The sequence below is a fragment of the Chanodichthys erythropterus genome, chromosome 13 (genome assembly GCF_024489055.1).
Source record: "Chanodichthys erythropterus isolate Z2021 chromosome 13, ASM2448905v1, whole genome shotgun sequence".
NCBI classification, from domain to species: domain Eukaryota; kingdom Metazoa; phylum Chordata; class Actinopteri; order Cypriniformes; family Xenocyprididae; genus Chanodichthys; species Chanodichthys erythropterus.
Window position 1 is genome coordinate 36,922,181 of NC_090233.1, and position 24,704 is coordinate 36,946,884.

At 36.5% G+C, this 24,704-nt stretch overlaps 2 protein-coding genes across 2 annotated transcripts in view; one reads left to right on the forward strand and one right to left on the reverse strand.

Annotated features, from left to right (window-relative positions):
- Nucleotides 1–18,325, reverse strand: part of ssh1a (slingshot protein phosphatase 1a) — a 47,075-nt gene extending 28,750 nt beyond the window's left edge. Inside the window, exons 1-2 of the mRNA XM_067406181.1 lie at nt 17,931–18,325; nt 5,643–5,680 (exon numbers count right to left, since the gene is read on the reverse strand). Coding sequence (XP_067262282.1) covers nt 5,643–5,680; nt 17,931–18,011 — 119 coding nt within the window. The 5' untranslated portion in view covers nt 18,012–18,325. The remainder of the gene's footprint in view (nt 1–5,642; nt 5,681–17,930) is intronic.
- Nucleotides 18,326–20,079: 1,754 nt separating this feature from the next.
- Nucleotides 20,080–24,226, forward strand: dao.3 (D-amino-acid oxidase, tandem duplicate 3). Its single transcript, XM_067407142.1, has 11 exons — nt 20,080–20,129; nt 21,455–21,650; nt 21,777–21,891; nt 22,076–22,152; nt 22,358–22,423; nt 22,523–22,577; nt 23,198–23,302; nt 23,378–23,457; nt 23,604–23,721; nt 23,806–23,904; nt 23,988–24,226. The coding sequence occupies exons 2-11, from the start codon at nt 21,457–21,459 to the stop codon at nt 24,117–24,119; spliced, it is 1,041 nt and encodes a 346-aa protein (XP_067263243.1). The 5' UTR covers nt 20,080–20,129; nt 21,455–21,456; the 3' UTR covers nt 24,120–24,226.
- The last annotated feature ends 478 nt before the right edge of the window (nt 24,227–24,704 follow it).

Here is a 24,704-nt window from a genome sequence, read left to right on the forward strand (position 1 = left end):
ACGACAGTTTACACTTTCTTCGTAACTTGAATACAGAAGGCGGTCTGGCAGAAGCTAGATATTTAACTTCATAACTTGTTAAATATGGATTTTTTTTTTTACACAAATGCATCACTTTGCTTCAGAAGGCCTGTATTAACCCCCCGGAGCTGAGTACATTTATGATGGATGGATGTGGATGAAGCCACTTTCTTTAGCTCATACTCGATCTCGCTCAATGCTATTATAAAGCTCAGATGCATCATGATATTTATTAGTATTTCTCTGACTGTGTTCATCAGAAAGAAGAAAGTAATATACACCATATACACAAGGATGACTTGAGGGTGAGTAAAGCTTGGGGTAATTTTCACGCAGGTACTGGGCTACTCCGCAGGGGTGGCGACCCGACCGGTCTAAAATAATCAGAATATAAACACTTATAACAGGTGTAACAATGATTTAGGATAAGACAAAATCACAGTTTGGAAAATGGATTCATGATGTATTGCTCATTATATAAATTTTGAACACACAAAAAAAGTTGCTTACTGCAGCTTTAAATGCACAATTTGGCCAAGAATTTTGTGATTATATTTCAATGTGACTATGTAATAATAATAAATATTTTTAAAAAAAGAAAAAAAGAAAAAAAGACTATTGCAATAATTCACTCTAGCATAAAATTAAAAAAAATTATAATAATAATAACAATAATAATTAAAGCTGCAAGCAGTGATGAAAGGGCCCTCGCATCCATGCCAACGCCACTCAGTGGCCTTAGGAAAACTGTGGGCGATATTCATTTAAGCAGATAAATAGAGGAGAATATGGCAGTCATTTTGATGTATGAACATGTTATAAATCCACATTATAAAACATTCAAAGCTATGGCATTCACTATCCCTTTCCACCACTAAACCACAAATGCACGATTGCACGTAACAGTACTGCAGATTCTGCAATAGCACATATTTCAACATGATTTCAGGAAAATATAAGATAAGCCAGCCTTAGGTAAGAGTAAAGGAATCTGTCAGGTTCAAACCGTTTCTTACTAGCAATGGGTGTTACTTCAGGAATCAATGAGCTCAGGCAAAAGGACAGGTCTTCACATGCGTGCAATGCATAAACAAATTACATCAAATACTGGGAGTGTGTCCATGACATGTCATATTCTGATAATTGCACAACGATGGACAGAACAAGCTGGAATGCGCAGTCCAGGACTTCTTTATCTTTAACAACTAGCAGTTTGTAACTTTAAAACAGTAGCTAGCTTAGACTCTTAACTACTCCAAAACTAAAAGTCTTTTGTGAGGAAGAAGTATTCTGTTTTGCTGATGCTGATGTTCTTACATTGTTTTTTGCTCCATGCATCTATTGCAATAGTGACTTTATCCTAACCTTGTTTTTCCTCATTAAAAGAGGATTTGTTTCACATGAGCCACTAGGACATTGTGTTACCAACACACACAACATTTCTGTCAGTTTTCTGCACTCTGGATAGTTCCAAGAATGTACAGGTTTTTACAATAATGGTTGAACATATACATTAAATTGGAATTGCTATTCTGACTTGTAGTGTAGTAGATACATTAGCCTCAAGAAGTATCATTTAAAATGTTGGACTGTCATTGCATTTTTTTTTTTTTTTTTGTCAGCTGAACCTCTTTGACATAATAACAACACATTTACATGTTCACATGTTGGTTATGGTCACATGACATGCAGGTAAACAAATAAAATATTTCATCTTTTTATATCAAGTATTATATTTTGATTGTATTTATTCTAAAATCATTTATTTAGTTATAATTAATTTAGGGGTGACCCTGAATAGTCGACGATTCGAATCTTCGATAGGAGGAGCCTGATTCGACTACCAATCTCACAGTCGAATCGTCGCAGAGGTGTTATGAGACGAGATATGGGGGCGCTCAATATCTGATTTTACATAGACCTACCGGTTCTTTCCCAATAGGTTAATATACAGCCTATTATGTTAATACTATAAATAAAAATGTGAAAAGAAAGAAGCTTTTAATAAATATTTTTTAATGTGCGTGAATAAATCCAACTTGTGACCGATTTAACTATCACTTCCATGATCCGTGACCGGCAGATGAGCATCTTCACGGCAGGGATTAAATCTTCAACAATGTCTGGGATAAAGTGTACAATTGGATGCACTTTGAAATGGTAAAAGATGATCAAAAAAACGCATGATGGAAGTTGTGCCAACAGCTCATGTCCTAGAACTCAACAACGAACATTGCTATCTAATTTAACTATTTCTGGCTTGTGTTTTGAATACATGTTCCCCTGCACTTCAGGCATTTTGCAGTTTGACTTGATCATATTTCATTTTTTTAAGTAGGCTATTTTCATTTATTAAAACGGTATATTCTGTTCTAATTCAATTCTGTAAATTAATGTTTGATAAAAAAAATATATATAATTTTATGTTTTTTTGGTGCATCAATGTTGCGCTGTAGATTAGTTAAAGCTTGCTCGCACAGACAATTTAGCCGATGTAATTTGATTTGCCGACATTTGAAATTTATATCTATCTGCAGTGTGGCCTTTCTGCAGATATTAATATATATATTTTAAAGTTTATTGAACCAAAATGTTTTTATTCATTTTCTTCTATATCTTTAAGAGTGTTCTGTACACCCCTAAATGAATTAAATCATAAAAAATAAATAAAGAACCCACTGCAGTTCCCTTGCAAACATCCAGGGGTTTGCAAATCCCAGTTTGGGAAACCCCCCATTAGATAAAATTATCTAACCAAGTGGCATCTGTAAACAAATTATGCTTTTTTTTCCAAAATAAACCACTTTTCTTAGTAAATTTTGCAATGACTTTTAGCCAACTGACCTCAAAGATTTTTTAAGTGTGGCTTAAGTGCCTAAATACTTTGAGGCCACTGTATGTTCTTTCTAATTGGTATTTGAAGGAAACTCTGTTTGGTGCTGAGGGACTAGAGTCTTATCTAGTATGAGTCACAGGAAGATACAAAAATCAGACACAGCCTCCATTGTGTTTGCAATCGCTAAAGCTGGAATCTCAAACTCCTTTTCTCATATCCTGTTTTTACAGAAACACTGAGGCTGAGTGAGCACTGCTTTCTGAAACGGTCACAGGACAAACAGAGCGAGAAAGAGACAGAGATGGACACGAAGTACTAAAAGCACTTTAAATGTGCTGAGGGAACAACTGCTCTTTCCCTTATCAGATGACCTTATGTAGGTCACACACGCCACATGTGCTTTATTCATCCAGCAGAAAACAGACAGACAGCATTAGTAGGTTCATTCAGGTAATGGGCACAGTAGTTCCTCCACACCCTTTTCTATGCTTGATTGAAATAAAAAAAACAATCCATTTCCTTTTACTCCTTAACAAAGTACTCATTATTGCTGTGTTCACACGTTCTAGGGATTAGTTTGTTTGAAAGTGCTTACTGCAAGCCATTCATTTAGTGATACTTTTTCCAAAAGCACAAAACAAACACTTCATTATAGTACCTCTACTGTCATTTAGACAGAAAATGTAAAATTAAGACAGAAATTGCTATTGATTCATCTTGTGTTGAGTTTATAGTCAACACATGAGCTATTTCCTGAGCAATGTGACCTTTGAGGATGTCATGTGACCTTTGGGATGAAAAATCTTCCTCTATACACATCCTCTTCCTTTAGCTCCTCAATCTGTACTGTACATAAGAATTCTGACCGTCTTCACAAGTTTTTATTTGACCATCGCCTAAATGGCAACACTGAAATACAGGACAAGAGTTTCACAAAGTACTGCACATCAGCAAACAACTTGTCTCTTAAAAACTTTTCTTCTGCTCTTACCGGTGACCTAGATTCAAAGTTTGAAAGGACTGGGACATTAGTCCAATCCCAGCAGACACAAGCCCTAGTTTAATACGTCCTCTTAAAGATCTGCTGAATCTAAAAACAGTCTGGACAAGTGTCCTCTCTACTTGAAAAGCATTTGGCCTTACTGGTAAACACTAAGGCTGTGACAGTGAAATTATATATATTGATATTACACTGATACTTTAAATACTTGAATCAACATACACATTTAAATTTAATCAAATTTAACAGGTGTGTCATTTCTCTACCACCAGCGTCACTAAACAATATAGCAAAAATAATGATTTTCCAAACACTCCAAACGTCTGTCATCAGTCAAACAAACAGATAGTTCTGCAACCCAAAAATATTTTGGAGAAAAAACAAGTTAAATATGTTCAAGTCTGAGAGCAACATCAGAGCCACCACACTGAATAAAATGTTAGAATAAAATTGCATAAGAAAGATTTAAAACTACTCTGCAGTTTTCCTCTCTCATACTGTATGTTTTGGTGCACAAAGTATTGACATGAATCATATCAAAACAGGGCTTCAGACTGTGAGTGAAATTGTTGCAAATGAGACAGAAAAACAAAACTTGGTGAAAAATCAAGTCACCACTTGTGAAAGGCAGGATTCACAAACAAATGAACCAGTAATTTTCAATGAGTCAGTCAAAAAGATTCATAAAACATCCACATACTTGCTTTTGATTTCACAACTAAAAAAGGGGTTCAACCCAAGGTTCAACCCAAGTTCATTGGACAACTGTGCCTGTGGTGACATATGTCTGCAAATTGATATTGTGTTGCTTCTTGCATGTGTTCAGTTTTATCCAAAACTGATGAATCTGAAACCAGTGACATTTTATTGCACTTGTTGTACGTATCGCAGTAGTTCGAAAATGATGGGTGGGTCTGGTGGGCTGCGCTATATGATTAATTCTCTACCGTGTTTGAAAGTAACATACCATTTGAACAAAGCCTTACCCTAAACCTAACCGATAGTGTTAACAAAAACAAAGTGAGAAGAAATGCATTTGCTGATGCAACTGTGCCATTTTAGCTTGCATACAGGTCTTTGAGCTCTGTTATAATCAAAGTGTGTTACTTTACAAATAATACACTAAGGTAAACGTGTTTTGAGGTCACAGCATAGTATTGTGGAAGGAACTGTGGGAAAATAAGTCTTTATTAATTGTTTAGTCTTTATTCGTGTTTTACTGCCACTAGTGTTCATTTCAGTTGGAAATTGCAGTGAAATGTATGTATAGGTAAGTTTTACAAATACGAGGATAGAGGATTGTTTTTCTGATGAGCCTAGGGTTTTTTTGTTTGTTTGTTTGTTTTTTAATTTTTCCATTTAATTCCCTATTTAAGATAGCTCTACTAAACACCATTTCATCCATCTGTCCTCTACAGTCATTGAATTACAAGGAACCAGATAACACTAATAAGACTATTCATTAGGAAATATACAATGTCTGATAGGGGAAAGCCAGTAAGATGTTTGCTTCAAATGAAACCCACTTGACCTCACTTCAGTCAAGGGGTAACTGGAACTGTAATAAAAACCCACTCTGGTGTTAGAGCTGCTGTGAAAGCAGTGATCAGACGCCTGGGCTCAGATATCCTTGATTATATGTGTTAGAACAATGAAGCAGAACCATCTCTCAAACTACAGGGTGCGATGAAGACTCCTCCCATCGTGGTTCTGGCAGATTGGACCTTGAGAACACAATCACACACAAAAATATACAAAAACTTGCATTTAAAAAACAGTTGTTACCTCTGATTTAGCCGGCGCTCATCGTCACTTCCAAAGTCCTGGGAAAATAAAAAGAAAGGATGAGGGAAACAGAAGTTAGTTATATAAAACAACAGAGCACAAAGACATGTCCACACTGTTCTATTTTTAATTTTATTGGTTTGAGCTGTAAGATAAAGAACAGATTTATTACATCAGAAAAGATGCATCCTGCTCTAATTACGTCTTCACACATCTTCTACCAAAACCAAATTATAAGTTATAAATTCAGCATCTGTTTTGAAAATGTCAGCACAATTCTGGAATAAATAATGGAGAGGCCAGAATCCTTCAGGCATCGGAACTTTTCCAAATTCCACAACCTCACCCGACTCAAACCCAGCGCAACACACAACAAACTAGCCCCCCCCACCCGATCTTTCACTCTATCACTCGGCTAAATGTGTAACATTTAAGCACAAGACAAGAACTATGTGTCCTAAATAACAAAAAAGCTTTGATATTTCACTCTTCACAGCAGCATAATATGACAAAGAAGAAATGTTCTCTCAAAGCTGAAATGTGAAGAACGGGGCCTCTCCTTAAGATAAGGTTTCATCATAACAAAGACAGTTTTTAAATAGTTCCTCACTGTATGTGAACGTGACGGCTCTAGTTATTATGTTACTGATAGTGGTATGTAACAATGAATGGAGGTAGGGGAGTGTGCCATGGTCAGATGTGACAGATGCCTGAAGGGGAAGAAACCATGTCAGGGGAATTGGTCGTGCAACAGTTTCTGTCACGTACCCAGAGTTGGGAGTAGCACGCATTACAAAAGTAGGCTAATTATATTACAGTAATATATTACTTTTGCGGTAACGCAGTAATATAACGCATTACTAATAAAATTTGGGTAATATTATACTCTTTTCAATCTCAGTAACGCACGTTACAACAATGCATTTTAACACAAAATTAAAGGTGCAATATGTAAGAATTTTGCAGTAAAATATCCAAAAACCACTAGGCCAGTGTTATATATTTTGTTCACTTGAGTGCTTACAATATCCAAAATGTTTCCAACCATTTGTAAATCATTAGATAATTGCAATTTTAACCAAGGCTCCGGGACGTGAGGCGTCGCCTGTCAATAGCGTCCATGTTACCCCTCGGTCTGCCTCAGTTTCCGGTTTTATTTTGTAGAAACCATGGAAACACCAAAAGTGCTTTAATATATTACATGTTTTAATAGGCAAGGGAACAACTGTTTTGATATATTTATAGACAGAAAACTATTTATTGTTATATAGCTAAACACGTTTAGTCTTATTGTTTAAATCTAATTTTCTTGATTTTTTGTGAGTACCATGCCTCATATACCCCTTTTCCACCAAGGCCGTTTGAGTGCTGGTCCGGAGCCAGAGCCTAGTGTCAAATCAGTTCTTTGTTTCGACACACAAAACACCAGCTCCGAACCGGGAAAAGTGGTTCGTAAGTAGCACCAAAACATTGCTGGGCTAGAACCATTTGCTTCAGGGGCTGGGGGCGGGGTTACCGTGACCAACAAGAAACTTGAGACCGCCATTTTTATAGCATCTAATCGAGCTAATAGTAGCTCGATCGTAATCTCCGTCTATATACAAATTACGGCGAGCCGTGTTTGGATGCCGACGTAGGTTCGTAAAGCATCAACAGTAGTGAAACATCCGCGATTGTTGATAGAAGGCTTGTTCGAGATGCACCGGAGCAGCGCGGACCGATTCGGCAGGTGACATCGGAGTGCCGCGGGTCCACAGGAGCGTTTGTAGAGCATACTTTTGGATCGTTCTCACGGTGCTTTGATGTCATGCGCTGATCGCTCTGTGGGAAACCGATGTATCTCGAACAAGCTTGGTGTGTTTGTGTGAGACATATACAGTGACGTAAGACCTGGCTCTGTGCTGCTCTCTAGCCCGTGGAAAGGAAAACCGGTTCTAGAAGGCTCGTCAGTTGAACCAACTCTGAACTGGCACTAGCACTAGCTCTGAAATAGCACCCGGTTCGTGCTGGTGGAAAGGGGGTATGTGACATGATAAAAGTTCCGCCACTCGCAAGGCGTGTGTTTAGCAATCGCTCCAGCGGCCTGGTTCAGCTCCCACAACACTCGGTCCTGCTCTGCTTCATACTACAGTAACGTTAATAATTGAATCCATGAACATGGTTTCTTCCCGAGTCCTATCGCGATTATTTCCACCGTCCGTTGAGGTAGAGACCACATGTCCCAAGATTCCACGCTCAAACTTGGCGTCATCAAGCTACGCCTTTGTTTTAAATAGGCCTTTATCGACCTCTAGCGGACAGAAAATATTACATATTGCACCTTTAAGTGGTTTTAGTTTTATTTTACCAACATCTCAAGACATTTCAGCACCAGAGAAAAAAATCTGCAGGTAAAATAGTATGTCTATTTCCTGCTGCTGGAATTTGATGGTTGAGATGACTGCAGAGACGGATTCGTAAGATGGACAAACAGTAGCTACTCCCATTATTTTCAGAGAAAATGACAAAAACGTAATAGTCAAGTGCCATATTGCAATCTATGTGCAGCCCTGAGGGATCTTTCTAGAAATAGCACTTTAAAAAAAAAAAAAAAAAACTCCAGGGGCCTCATTTATAAAAACGTTACCCAGAAACCGTCCTAAATTTTAACTTACGATCATTTCTCCGAAGTGCATACGTGTGATTCATAGAATGAACGTACACAAAGAAAACGAACGTACACAAAGAAAACGAGCGTAGCCTACGCCTCTCTTTCAGATATGAAATCTATAAATCGCAAATGATCTTGAACTTGCGCGCAGTTGAATGGTTTCAGTTCTCTGCGTTTTAAATTAATGTCACTTGTATAAAAGATAAACAGTCATCGTCCAAGTCCTTAGCGAGCTGCAAGAATAGCTTAGATTTCCAAAAACCTAAAGTAATCTGACCAGGAAAAGCGCGTACGTCTGCTCATACCATGACGTGGCTCCAAGCACTTTTCCACGTCAAAGACCGTTTTTATAAATATGAGCGTTGGCGTAGATTTAAGCGTAGGCCACGCACACTCTAAGATCAAATCTGTGCGTACGCACGCTTTATAAATGAGGCCACTGGACAGGTGCTACGCTAACACTCAGATAACCGAGAGAGCTTCGGGTCGTGGAAGAGAAAGAATTAGAAAGAATGCGCCGGACGAGAGCGCGGGCAAGACAAAGCAACAGATGAGCCGCGAGCGCACATACACGATGTTTGCGCATCAATAATAACCAGGGGCGTAAATTTCATCGGACAGTAGGGGGGGACAATAAACATAACATTTCTCAAGAGCAATTTTTGAAGGGGACACAAATAATACAGCCAAAATTTTACTTATAAAGGATATATGCAGGGGTTAAATTGGGCCGGGGCCGTCCGGGGCTCGACATTAACGCTTAATTTCTTGAAGGGGCAAGATAAAGAGAGCTTTACTTGTCCTGATTAAAACAACAATAACAAAAATAGTTAGGGAGTCACCAAAACGCAAGCATGATTCTATTACATTTAGTGTAAGTGGCGATTGATAATGGATAATATAAATATTTAATAATAAATATTTTATTAATGAATGATTCAGCGTTTTGAACGAATCGGTTGAGTCAAGAATCAGTAATAGCCTATTCCAAAACACCTGCCTCATTCTTGAATGAATCAGCCGTTTGAATGAATGACTAGGACAGTCTTTTGCCACCACCTACTGCCAGTTCAGTTTCATGTTTAAATTTTCCCAACATTTCTTATTTGTATATTCAAAAATATTTAAAGAATATCATAACATTATTTAATGCAGTTGTAATTTTTCAGTGTAAATTATTTAATTTGATTCATAACAGTCCTGCTTTATTTTTCTTATTGAATTTATTGATCAAATGTAAAAAAAAAAAAAAAAATGAAATAAAAGATGAAGCATGTAATAAGATTAGGGGAAAAAAAATGCCCTTGGGGTAAATATCACAAATATGCAGATATAAATATGCAAAAGCTGACGGAACACTGTTGAGAATATAGCTTCAGAATAAATTATATTTACACCAAAAAAACATCAAATTTTTTCCAGACAACTTTTTTGGTCGGACAAGTGACCAATTTACTTGTCCAAAGGACAATACCCTGTATTTTGTATTGATATGCTCTCCTTTAGGCCTACAGAAAGACTTTGTTATCAGATGTAAGTTAGCTTTGCACACTGCCAGCATCTAGAATGATTTTGATCTGCATTTTAGTGTTCATAGCAGAGGGCTCTGTCGACTTATTTTTAGTTTGTCAATTGATAAGATTTTGTAGGCTTTGCATACACATGTGCACTCCTCGAAAGCCTGAAACCAAATAGCGGACTCACGGAAAAAAAAAATCATGTTATCATCTTGCTTTTTTTTGTTATGACTAATTACTCAGCGTCGTCAGCATTAAAGCAAAAATAACCACTTCATCCGATGTGTTTGAATAAAATAGCCTAAACAGCCTACTTACTAGAGCTCCTCTCAACTAACTGTTACCGTCTGTCTTCTCTCCCGCCGGCGCCGCCGGATTTCTACACGCACGAGTGTGACGTGCGCGGTGGACCAAACCACTGTGAGGCAAGGGAGGGGTGACTCAAAATGTTTCTAAACTTAAAACGCCTGTTTGCGTTTGTATTGCTTTGCTTCTTACACAATTATTTTAAGGATATATCATTTATTTACAATACTTAGAGTGGTTTTTAATTATATTTTTTGGGGGGGACAGCACTCAGATAGGGGGGGGTCATGTCCCCCCCGCCCCCCCCCCGATTTACGCCCCTGATAATAACGGACTCGAGTATTCCTAATGTACGACTCATGTCACTGTAATTGTCTTTACCTTCATTACAATGGTCATCAATCAAAAATTTATTAGCAACACTGGTTTCCTTTATCCATCTGAGAGATGTAGTTTGCGTTTACTATGTTACTGATGCGGCTGGTTGTTTAGAGCCGCCGTTCAGCATGTATTCACACAGCACGATGAGAAACGGCGTGGGCTGCTCCGAAACAATCGCAGAATACGCAGAGAGGTGGTGTTTGTTAATGTTTGATTTAAAGTATTAATAATACAATTACTGAATTATATTAATATATTTAAATTAATAATAAGCTTTCTTAAAAATATCTCAAATAGCTATCCCCAAGCCCCCCTGGAGGATCACTGGCCTACACAGTCACTATGCTATACCACATCGCCCTCCACTGGATGTATAATGAGCAGCAATAAACTACATTTTAGCATTTTATGCCATCATACTTCTGTGGTTATTTTGGTGAAAGTAACTCAAAAGTAGTGTAACGTATTACAATTCAGACAGAGACAGTAATAATGTAATGTAATCAATTACTTTCAAATGACATTAACTAGTAATAGCTATGTAATGCATTACATTTTGAAAGTATCTTGCCCAACTCTGCATGTACCAAAATCTGTCCCTTCATGCAGAAGCTGGGCTTATAAAACTTTATAAGCAGGGCAGAATGAGCAGTGGAAACAATGAGGTTTGTGAACAGAAACAGACTGTTTGGAGGTGTGAGGCTCTTCTGTGATTTATTACATTTTAAGTGGATGAACAGACAGCATGGGGCGAAATGTGAAAAATAAGAAGGTAGAAATCAATACGGTGCTGCTGAGCATTCGCAAACTCGTTTTAATTTTGTAATGTGACACATTTCTGAGTGAAATTCAATTCAAATATGCATGACAGGAATGTGAATTAAAGGACTACCTTGAATGTTGTTCCAAATCTGTAAGAATTTAGGAAATTCCTGGTCTCACTTTTCAATAAAACAAACTTAAGAGGACTAGGGCTGGCAAAACTTAATATAAAGCCCCATCAAATTTAGGGGTGTAACAATACATTGATAAAGATCGATCATATGAATAATGATGTGATGTATTGATACAGCGTTTTAAAAAAAAAATCTATACACATTTTAAGATGCACCTATATTTTGACACTCTCATGTAAGCCACATCTGCATTGTCAGTGAGCTCAAATATTTGATGAGTTAACAACTTTTTTGTATATATTTTTCTGTATAAATGCATTTTTTCCACAACTGGAATACCTCATTTTTGGTGCATGTCCTAATGTGGTTACTAGATTTGCACATTTTTGAAAGCACAGAAGACTGAAAGATTTTCTTGACTGTTGTCATTGCTTAAGGCAATTCTCAATGTGGCAAAGTCTCAAAATAGGAAACAAGATTCACAATTTTTATTTAGTGATGGAACAGAGTTGTGAAAGTTGTGTTCGTTCCTACAACAACAAGGTCATTCTGTGTCAATCAAGGCCCTCAATGGTTCAATCCCAGAGATATGGAGATCTCAATGTGGCTCCATGAGTAAATTGGTACATTTACTTTCTTCTTTTTAAGAGGAATATCTGTAGAATAAATAATGTTAAAACTAGAAATGTATCTCATGTTTTTCTATCAACTCAATTGCATGGCCATAAATACAAATATAAGTTTGCATGCCAACTCTGAAAGTACTCAAAATATCTTAATATCCTTCTAGATTCTATTTCTTAATAAACTTTTCTTTTAGAATCTTCATGTTCAAGGCCCTATATAGTTCAGCCCCATAGATATGGGGATCTCAAAGCAGCTCCATGTTCAAATTGTTGAATTTTACCCATTTTCAATGGTCAACAACCAAATGTAGGTAACTTTTTACATAGCTGATAGTTATTGTGTATAAAGAAGAATGTCTGAAGAACAAATAACAATGAAAATAGAAATGTATCTAGTTTCACTCTATCAAAACAACTGAATATAATGCACCTTTCTGAGTGCCAAAAACAAACATTTTTCTGAAGTTTACATGTCTTTAATTCAAGAAGTGTTAAAGATATCTGGATGTCACTTTAGATTCTTGTTCTTATGAAACTTTTCTTTCGGAATCTTCATTTTTAAGGCCCTATATGGTTCAATCTCATAGATATAGGGATGTCAATGCAGTAACATGCAGTTATGATACTGTGAATTTGAACTTGGTAGCTTCAGAAGCTGTTAAAATGAACAAAATCTTCCAAATATCCCTAAAACTGATTCAAATAGATTCTTATAAATACACTTTTGAGAGCAAGTTAATGTGCCTCAACTTAACCATTTTCAGTGGATTTTTGGTACTCAGTTGGTTATGCTTTATGCAATTCTTTTGATAGAGCGAAACAAGACATTTCTTAAACTTTATTTATTCTTCAGGCATTCCTCTTTAAATGCAATAATTATCAAACACATTTGGTTTTCAATCACTGAAAATGGGTAAAATTCAACTTCTGAATTTGAACATGAGGCTGCTTTGAGATCCCCATATCTATAGGTATGAACTATATAGGGCCATGAAAATGGAGATTTCAAAAGAAAAGCTTATTAAGAATGAGAATCTAGAAGGATATTAAGATATCTTGAATACTTTTAGAGCTACAGGCATGCAGACTTTGGAAAAGGAATATTTATGGCACTCAGACAGGTTAGTTCCATGCAATTGTGTTGATAGAAAAACCACGAGATACATTTCTAGTTTGAACATTTGTTCTTCAGATATTCCTCTTTAAAAAAAAAAAAAAAAGTATCAGCTGTATGCAAAGTGACCCACATTTGGTTTTTGACCACTGAAAATGTGTACAATTTATCAATTAAATGGAGCTGCATTAAAGGTTCAGTACATGTACAAGTTCAGTACATGGAAATGACATACAGTGAGTCTCAAACTCCACTGTTTCCTCCTTCTTGTGTAAATCTGATTTGTTTAAAAGATCTCCGAATAAAAGGCGAATCTCAACATAACACCGACTGTTACGTAACAGTCGGGGTGTACGCCCCCAATATTTGCATATGCCAGCCCATGATCGAGGCATTACACAAGGGCAGCCAGTATTAACGTCTGGATGAAAGCCATTAGACAAGGGCAGAACGTCTGGATGTGCACAGATGAATCAACATACTAGGTAAGCAAGCAAGGACAATAGCAAAAAATGCCAGATGGAGCAATAATAACTGACATGATTCATGATAACATGATATTTTTAGTGATATTTGTAAATTGTCTTTCTAAATGTTTCGTTAGCATGTTGGTAATGTACTGTTAAATGTGGTTAAAGTTACCATAATTTCTTACTGTATTCACGGAGACAAGACTGTCGCTATATTTTCATTTTTAAACACTTGCAGTCTGTATAATTCATAAACACAACTTCATTCTTTAGAAATCTCTCCAACAGTGTAGCATTAGCCGTTAGCCACGGAGCACTATCAAACTCATTCAGAATCAAATGTAAACATCAAAATAAACACTGTACTTACGCGATTAGACATACTGCATGACGAACACTTTGTAAAGATCCATTTTGAGGGTTATATTAGCTGTTTGAACTTTTTTAATGTTGTTTAAGGCAAGCGTGAGCTCTTGGGGCGTGGAGCACCAGATTTAAAGGGCTACACACCCTGAATCGGCTCATTTCTAATTATGCCCCAAAATAGGTCGTTAAAAAATCTATGGGGTAAAATCTATGGGGTATTTTGAGCTGAAACTTCACAGACACATTCAGGGGACACCTTAGATTTATATTACATCTTTTAAAAGATGGCACCTTTAAGATGTCCATATCTCTGGGACTGAACCTTCGAGGGCTTTAAAAACGAAGATACTAAAAGGAAAGTTTGTTAAGAACCAGAATCTAAAAGGATATTAAGATATCTTTAATACTTCTTGATTTACAGGCTTGCTACCTTGAGGCAAAAAACACAAGAAGTGCTTTTTGCCATTTTTGAACTGCAGTTGGCATATAATGAACCAAAGATTGCTAAAGTCAACAGATTTAATTTAATTTAACACCCCTCTAATTTGGCTCCAAATCTTAGGTGAAAATTGACATTATGACCCCCCTTTACAAAACTGTGGATTACTCAGTAAATATTCATCTGTGACATTTAATATTTTGTCTTTCATTACTATTTGTCTTTCTACATAAAATATAATAACAAAATCAATTTGAGCCGAGGAAGTTTCTGAAATTTGGTTGATTTGATACGGAATGACCCAAGAGTAGACTCCCGTTCACTTTATACATTTATACAGTGAAGACTATACAGTGGTTTTATATTTGATTACTTTCTGTTGATAACAACTATTCTGTTTTTTTTGTTGTTGTTGTTGTTGTTGTTGTTGTTTTCACAGGAACGCTATATTTGTTAAGCTCTAAGTTGTTCCTAATCACCTTTAAGAGAAGGAATGGAATATGTTGCACATGTTGCTTGCCAATAAAGAGTTGTCAATTCATGATACTTTCTCATCTCAATTTTTTATTCTTAAAATACATTGTTGTTAAGAATAGCTAAATAACTGCAGTGGGTCTATTTGAAGCCTTCTATTCATCATGTAGTATTATTTATTTTGGTGATCCCATCAATACTGGCAAATACTGCTTCCAGTGATCAGTAATAGGTGATCGGCCCCAAAAACCCTGATAGGAGTACCTTTAAATTGAAGAGTCAAATGAACCGCTTCTATAATACTAAAAATCCTTGTAAATTAATCCTTTAAAATAAATAAGGTCAATTTTGATTTCATGTTGAATTTAACCTGAAAACCACACAAAGCTTCTGCAGATTTTTACCCATAGAATTTGGAACCTTAAAACCAAACTAACATCTCCGTAATAATTCCTCTTCAATGGGTTTTTTCACTCCCCCTCCTTTCTACGAGTCTATCTATCCCTCTCTCTCTCAGTCTCTGCATGAGATGACATCACTGCAGCTGCATGTTCCCAGTCCTCATGTTTGAGGTCGTGCTGTGAATTCTAAATAGTGTGTGTCCTCACTAATGTAGTGCATTATGCAATCATTCTTACATTTAAGCACTATATAAATCTAAACATTAAAGATCTGAACAATCAGGGGGGAAAAAAGGTTTAGCCCAACTAAGAAGCAAAAGACCACATTTCCTAAGAGGTTCAAGAATGTTGTTAATCTGACCCTGGTACCATGACAGAAACCGACTTAAAGTGTGATTTATGCCCTGGCCTGAACTGTGTGTATAATAAAAATAGTGCACAATATCTATATTTCATAACGCAAGAGTTACTCTCATAATACAGTATCTATCAGATCATGCACTTTGTGCTCTACCATTCAAATGTGTAGTGCTAGCGCCTCCTACTGAGTGTAACTTGTACAGTCATTTTCTAAGACAACTGTGATGTCAGAGGAACTATTATTGAAGGTGGGTGCTTTCATAGAGGAAAGACAATTTAAATTAAAACCTACAAGACCATTCCTGAAAAAGCAGGGTTTTCCTGATACTTTCAGAACCACCTCCTGAGAATCACCAACAAATAAAGGCCATACAGCTCTCCTAGTGAGACTGGCTAAAAGGGTCTAGCTCCTAATGAAAAGGTAAAAACAGGAGGCCTTTCATCGCATGAGAGGAGCTTAGCTGTGCCAGGGCACAATGACTTAGATTTAAATTTCTGTTGAGAAGAAATGTAGTCCTCAGGGGGGCAGACCTTTAACTTTCACACAAAGAACAGCAGCTCATGAAGGGCTACTAGTGTAACAGAAATTGACTGCCTGCAGATCTGCACCGTACAGATACACTAGCAAATTATAACATGATAATGAAGCAAACCGAAATGGCTTAGGTGTATTTGTGGAAGCACAAATTAGGAACTATAGGGAATGGGGAAGGCAGTGCTCAGTATTTCAGTTGTTGGACATTTTCATTGTACACAAGAGAGACCATGACCAAAAAGCTCTATGACAGTTTCCCTTTTAAAATGGCTTGACCAGTTGAATAGAAGCATACAGTCCAACACAATACCATAAACAATCTCCTCCATTTACTACTACTACTACTACTACTACTACTACTACTACATACAGTGACAGGAGCAACGTCATTATATTTTCAACAAAAATAAAAATAACCACCAAAAAATGTAGTGGCATATTCTGTGTGATTATTTTTTGTATACACATCTTGCCATTTAAAGTTGCACTGAGTGAATTTTTTTAGTTTTAGCTGGTCCCTATTTGTCCCATCAATACCAAAAGTCATGACGTCTGTATATAATATATAAAGTGTGTTTTGTTAAGATGTACTTGTTTTGTTAAGATGCGTATGCACAAATATTACCAATACCAACTGATCCCATCATAGCCCAAAATAAAATAGGTACATTTTTAATTACCAAGTAGGACTAAATATTTAGCAAAGAATTAATTTTAAATAGGAAATCTACAAATCTGGGTAAATATATCTTTCTTTGTGAATATTAAATTGTCACAAGAACATGCATATATATATATATATATATATATATATATATATATATATATATATATATATATATATATATATATATATGTGAATATGTAAATATCCTTAATACAGAGAACATGGCTTAAAATATATATTTTTTTGTTTTGTTTGTACATTGCAAAGCACCTTGCACACGGACTCACTCAACTGCATGACAGGGCTGGTCACGTGATGTCAACAGCGGCACCCATGAAGTGACGACACACTTCCATGATAATTAGCTTTTTATAAACGGCTGGTATGTCTAAAGTCTTCATCTTATGTGGGTCTACATAATTTTAATAATTTTCCCCAAAAGTGGCATTCATTTGTATAACATTTTAGTCAAACATACGGAGTGCACCTTTAAGACTTAGCATGGTTTATTCATGATTAATCCTTAGTTAAACCAGTCTGTACCAAACAAAACACAGTGTTTTCTGGTTTGTTTACTAAAATTAGACATATTCTTTCACAATCGTTGAACCACAAATTTCAGGACAGCCGGGAAACAAGTCATTGGCTCAAAAAAAGTACAACAGCCCTGTCAAACACTCTCTCCTGGTGACAGAATTGACCAGGATCCAACACAAGCATCACACCTCATCTAACCACTAACGTACCACAATAACAGTCAGCAGAGATTAAGCAGAATCACAAAACACACAAGATGAAGGTGAATGATCATGTAAAACTTAACAACTTAAGCCAAGAATTATATTTATGTTTGTGTATATATTGTATATGTAAAAAGTCCAAGGCGAATCGTGTCATCTCACAACAGTGTCACAGTGTTCAATCCTCCATCAACTCTGATGGCATCCCGCTAGTTAGCTCTACAGCCTGAGCTGTATTAGCATTAGGGCCTACGTGGCTCATATATGCGTACCCTTATGTATTTTATTAAATATTACATCATCTCATCTCATCTCATCTCATCTCAGCGTCTTTATTTCCGCTTACCTCCCCCGCATTGGTGGTGGCGGTGCTGGAAGTGGACGCCGCGCTGGGAGTGGGCGAGCGCTGCAGGGTTACCAGAGCCATGGATGGAAATCTCCCAGCACAACGGCCAGTCTATCTGTCACAAGCTAAACCGACTAGCGGATTTTTCCCTAGCGCCAGACACGCGGGGATTGTGCTGCAACTCCACGCGCTCGATGGGGCCACTGTTAAAAGACCATATGGCTGAGCCGCTATTCGGCGTTGTTTATGTCGCTGATTCCGCTTTGACATGAGCTGGATGATGTTTTGGAACTCCTCTCTCTCTCTCTCTCTCTCTCTCTCTCTCTCTCTCTATCTCTCTATCACTCACTGCCACATGTGGCTGAAACACGGACTACTACTGCTGCTTTCAGCTCATAGAGCCTATAGTGGTGTTTGCGATTCCGTGTTTTTGAATGAATCTTTTATGTGAACGAATCGTTCTCGTTCACTTCCATAATTTTCGTTCATCGAATCTCTCTCCCTTTCGAAACGAGGGACTGCTTTCCTGATTTCAAAGAGTGACTGTAGCACGGACCAATGGCATTCGAAAATGGGCTGTTTGGGAGTATATCATTGGTTGAACAGCTTGGGCTTACTGAACGAACACGCCCTTTACTGAACGAGTCAGAGATTTGAATCTGAATCTCGTTGGATATATTGAATGAACTATATAATATATAAAGTCTGTTTTGTTAGGATGTACTTGTTTTGTTAAGATGCGTATGCACAAACATTACCAATATCAAATGATCCCATCATAGCCCAAAATAAAATAGGTACATTTTTAATTACTAAGTAGGACTATCCTCAAATATTTAACTAAGAATTCATTTTAGATAGGAATTCTACAAATCTAGGTAAATATGAGAACATGGACAAGAACATGGATTATATATATATATATATATATATATATATATATATATATATATATATATATATATATATATATATATATATATATATATATATATATATATATATATATATATATATATATATATATATATATACATATATATATATATACATCCTTAATACAGAGAACATAGCTTAAAATATATATAATTTTTGTTTGTTTGTTTGTTTGTTTGCATTGCAAAGCACATGACAAGCAAACTGGGTTTATAGCACCTTTCGTTTGTGGGAATGTAAGGAGGTTACTGAAACTTGGTTTTATTTAGGCGATCTTTGTTGTTTTTTATAGCTTGATAAAAGCCTCTGAATCAAAATACTCGCCACTAAGAATAAAATCCATATTTTTTGGTATATTTGCATAATTGTGTTAATTACTTAATAAAGCTAACATAAATATTTTGTTTAATTTAATTTATATACTTTTAAAATTGGCTATAATATATGATTTAATGTGTGTGTGTGTGTGTGTGTGTGTGTGTGTGTGTGTGTGTGTGTGTGTGTGTGTGTGTGTGTGTGTGTGTGTGTGTGTGTGTGTGCTTTTGTTTATATTACATTGTGGAGACCACGATGTAATATAAACCTGAGTCCACCTACATCGTGGGGACCAGCCACCGGTCCCCACAATGTAAATTAATGAATAAAAATACTAAACAATGTTTTTGTGAGAAAATAAAGGTGAGCACAGTTTCCTGTGATGGTTAGGTTCAGGGTTAGGGGTAGGGTAGGGGGATAGAAAGTACGGTTTGTACAGTATAAAATGCATTGCAGCTTATGGAAAGTCCCCACAATTCACAAAAACAAACATGTGTGTGGGTGTGTGTGTAATATTAAATTTCTTTAATGTATGACTTATTTGTCTTGTTCTGTGTATGTTTTTTTTTTTTTAAGTTAACATAACATTCATATTACTAATAATATTTACCATATATACCAATATCTAATATTTATCCAAGGTGTAAGGTTGACCTATGTATTAAATGAATTCAATATGTTCAAGAAATAGCCTATTTTACAGTCATCAGAAATTTGACACTAGAGGCTGGTTAATATAAACCAGAGGACTTTACCCCGTCATTCAAACTTTATGTAAAGACAAAGATGAATATGTTATCGAAGTTACACAATGGAGAATAAAGTTAATTAATACATTCTGGTTTCTGCTTAAATTGAGCTGTCATAAGGCAGTGCATGTGAGAGAGAGACAATAAAAGCGTTTTCCTAGTAGTTTTTGGGAGAAAACTTTGGGGCAATTGAATTCAGGTGAGTGAAACTGTGATATTCTTTCTAGCTTGGTATTACATGCAATGTATTACCTACTCAATTATAAAATCTTACATAAAGGTGACCAATAAGGAAAACAGTTTGCATCTATAAATATTTGCATGTGCTGATTTCTTCAGGATTAATCACATGGGTAGCAGCATTGGTGATTGGTGATAATATTTCAAATGAAAAGGGCTACATTTTATTTGCACATAAGATACAAAGATAAAGCAGAAATTAATTGTAGAAATAAAAAAAACTGAGAAAGTAAAATAAATAAATAAATAAATTTAAAAAAAAAAAGCCTGGTGGGTTGTACAAAGAACCCTTCCACACACACACACACACACACACACACACATATATATATATATATATATATATATATATATATATATATATATATATATATATATATATATATATATATACAGTACTGTGCAAAAGGCTTAGGCATGTCAGTATTTTCACCCCCCAAAAATTGTGTTAAGCCAGTTCTTTTGCTGTAGTGTGTCAGTAGGAAATATCCGTTCACATTTCCAAACATTCATTTTGCCATTAATTATAATAATCAAAGTGAGATTTTTGAATACACAAGGAGTCTGACAACAGCCGGTGCTCCACACAGTGATCTGATCTCACCATCATCAAATCCATCTGTGATTACATGAAGAAAGAGATGAAACTGAGACAAACTAAAACCAGAAGAACTGTGGCCATGTCTCTAAGATGCTTGAAGAAACCGACCTGCAAAGCAATACTGTGAAGAGTTTTAGGCACTTGTTTAAAAATGCTGTAAAGTGAGGATGCTTTCAAAAATATTGTCACAAATAGATTTTATTTATCAATAACTTTTATTAACTAAATCAAATCAATATTTGGTGTGACCACCCTTTGCATTTAAAACAGCTTTCGTCCAGGTACACTACATCATTTTTCAGGTAGCTTTGCAGGTCGGTTTCTTCAAGCATCTTGGAGACACGGCCAAAGTTCTTCTGGATTTAGTATGTCTCAGTTTCATCTGTTTCTTCATGTAATCACAGACGGATTCGATGATGGTGAGATCAGATTTCCATGGAGATTTCCACTGGCTGTTGTCAGACTCCTTGTGCATACAAAAATCTCACTGGATTATTACAAGTAATGGCAAAATGAATGTTTAGGAATGTGAACTGATATTTCCTACTGACACACTACAGCAAAAGATATGAATAACTGGTTCAAAACCCTTTTTGGGGGGTGAAAATACTGACGTGCCTAAGACTTTGCACAGTGCAGTAATGCAAAAGAGTTATTCATCTGTAATGGTACTTTTTCTGCAGACATGAAGGTGTGTATCATTGGAGCGGGGGTCATCGGCCTCTCCACCGCTCAGAGCATCTACCAGCACTTCCACGGCAGGGTCACCCCCCTCAACATAGAGGTGTATGCTGATGTCTTCACTCCACTCACCACCAGCGACGGGGCAGCTGGACTCTGGCAGCCGTATCTGTATGACAAGGGGAACGTGCAAGAAACGTGAGGTTTCATTTGTGTGAAAGTATCTGAATCCAAAATTGCATATCAGTTGAAGCACACCCTTATGTTTCCAGAGATGCTGTATAATCTGGAATTGGATAAAACGTTTTTATTCTATTTTCACAGTAAATGGAACAAAGAGACATTTGACTATCTTCTAAGTTTCCTCAACTCTCCGGAATCAGTGAAAATGGGAATCTTCCTCCAGTCTGGCTATAACCTGTGCACTGAAACTGTACCAGTGAGAATATTCTCATTCCCTTTAAAATTCCCTTAAAATGCTTGATATTAAAATGTATAGTAGTGTGACATACGATATAGCTGCTTGTAGCATGTCATTATTGATATGGCATGTCACTGAATGGAAGCAATGCTTAATTTTTCAGACATATTTTGCAGCTGTCTCTCTGCCCCCCCTCAAACAGGACCCCTCATTTAAAGACGCTGTGTTGGGCTTTCGCCAGCTGACTAAACGTGAACTGGATGTGTTTCCGGGATACAGGTACTATTTATCAGCTGCATCTAATCATAATTTCGATAATTGATATTGCTGACATTATTTTAAATGTTTTACATGCTGAATCAGGGCAGACTTACTTTATATTATTTTTAAGAGCTGGTGTTTAAGGTTCAGCTGGATTGATTTAAGTTCAGTTCAATTGAAATGTAATTGATCTCAGTGTCATATCTATATGTCCATTTCTCAGCTATGGATGGTTCAACACCACTCTCATGATTGAAGGAAAGACATACCTGCCATGGCTTATGGATTGGTGAGAGATCTTAACAGTAACCTGAAGTGGGATGAAGTTGCATACTGTCTAGATGTCTAACATATACATTTGAATCATTTTCTGTTGTTCTCTATACAGGTTAAAACAAAGAAATGTCAAGTTTCATCCGAGAAAGATTGGTTCATTTAAAGAGGTTTGCATGTGCTGTTTTCAATAATTGAAAAGCTTTAATATAGATGTTAAAATTCAGGTAATTATAAATCAATATTGAATCAACAAAACAGATATATATTATTTATTTATTTATTTATTTAAAATAATTAATATTATACTACGGGGGCTGTTGAATGCTGACTGGTTGACGAACATTCTAAGGTGTGCAATTATTTTCAAAGAAACGCATGGTTAAAGTAGTTCCAGGCAGCTCTTGACCACATTGTCCAAATCACTTCACCAAATGATTTCAGTTATTTCAATAGTCCTAGAACCTACAGCAAAAGAACCAGAACCCACAACGACCAACCAAATAAATATAGTAAACAAATTTCTTCAAGTCGTGGCTGCATTACCACCTCAGGTGTTTTCTAAAAATTTAACAGCCCGTCGTCAATTATTCCTTACTTAAACATTTATAATCATGCATAGCAGTGATTGGTAGTTTTCTGTATCACTCATACTTATACTAAGATGCAGTGGAAATAGTGTATAGCAACCATTTCAGCTACTCTTTACTGAGAACCTCATTTCTGTTGTAAAGTGACTGTTCTCAAGGTTTGCAATTATCCCACCCCTTCTCAAAAAATTGTCCTCCAGTTGGCAGATAGTAGTGCTGATGTTATCATCAACTGCTCTGGTGTCCAATCAGGAGATCTACAGCCTGATCCTGAGCTCCAGCCAGCCAGAGGCCAGATCATTAAGGTGAGGTTTAGTGGATAAAATTCAGTCAGGGTTTCAGTTTTAGACAGAATAGTCACCTGAGATTCTGTGCTGTAGGTAGATGCTCCCTGGATAAAACACTGGATCTCCACACATAATTTCTCATCTAGAGGTAATTCAACGTACATCATACCTGGGTGAGTTTCTTTATGGTCACAGTCAATATAAATTTGCGAAAAGTCAAACATGCTGTGTTGGTTCCCCTCATCTTTGAGTTATTTTTATTATGAAATGCAAAATCTTGTCTTAGGACTGAATTGATGCACTCAATTTGTTTCTGCAGGAGTCGTTTAGTCACTGTGGGTGGAGTTTTCCAGGTAGGAAACTGGAATCTGCAGAACAGTTCTGTTGACCATAAAAGAATCTGGGAAGATGCTTGCAAGCTTGAGCCCAGTCTACAGGTAGGAGATCAGAAGTTGTCAGGATTTCTTATTTAAGGGGTGGTTTTCCATATTCCTACAGATCTGCTCAATTCTTTTCTCTAGCATGCATGGATAGTAGATGACTGGACTGGACTCAGGCCCGCACGCAGCAAAGTTAGACTGGAGAGAGAGTCCATACGATCTGGATCCCACGTGTTTGAGGTGAGCTTGTAGTGAAGAGAGCACTATTTCATTTGCGTAACTCTTTCTCTTTTCACACACCATGCTGTTTTCATTCACCTCAGGTCATCCATAACTACGGACATGGAGGTTTTGGACTGACCATCCATCGTGGATGTGCTGAGGAAGCCGCTCGGCTCTTTGGACTGATCCTGGAGCAGAAAGGCTTGTTAGCACACTCTAAATCACGTCTGTAATAGATCTGGGCTTCTGGACAGTATTATCCATAATCTCATCAGACATCAGCAATAATCTCATAACCACTGTCATACTGATTCCAAAAGATAATGGACTCCATGAGTTTATAAATCTTAAACTACTGTGATGTAAATGTTCATATATTAATTTTTTATACTCTTTGATAGAGTTTTAAAATAAAAGATGACACATCATAACGGAACTGAATTGTCAACACTTTATTCTGCTAATAAAGAATCAGTGCCATCATTATTTATTTAATACTTTTTTCTAATGTTTTTAAATTATGCATTATCTTTATCATACACATGTAGGCTACATCACATGTAGTGGCATGGGATCTCAGGGTTCCCACTCCTCTATGAACACTAGATTCAAGGACTTTTCATGTACCTTCTATTTTTATATAAATCACCTTTCAAAATCACATGGTATACATTAAGGATTACTGGAAAGAGCTGGAAAGGGAACGTCTGAGCTGGTATGTGTAAAAGAGGCATGTTTTGATAAGGTATTTTATTTCTTTATTTATTTATGTATTATTATTATTATGTTTTGAGTTTCACAAACATCCAGAATTTTCT

Coding starts and splice junctions, on each gene's coding strand:
- dao.3 (XM_067407142.1), top strand. CDS start 21,457: ATGAAGGTGTGTATCATTGGAGCGGGGGTCATCGGCCTCTCCACCGCT. Junction 22,153..22,357: donor GATGTGTTTCCGGGATACAG/GTACTATTTATC, acceptor TCCATTTCTCAG/CTATGGATGGTTCAACACCA. Junction 23,722..23,805: donor AGCTTGAGCCCAGTCTACAG/GTAGGAGATCAG, acceptor TCTTTTCTCTAG/CATGCATGGATAGTAGATGA.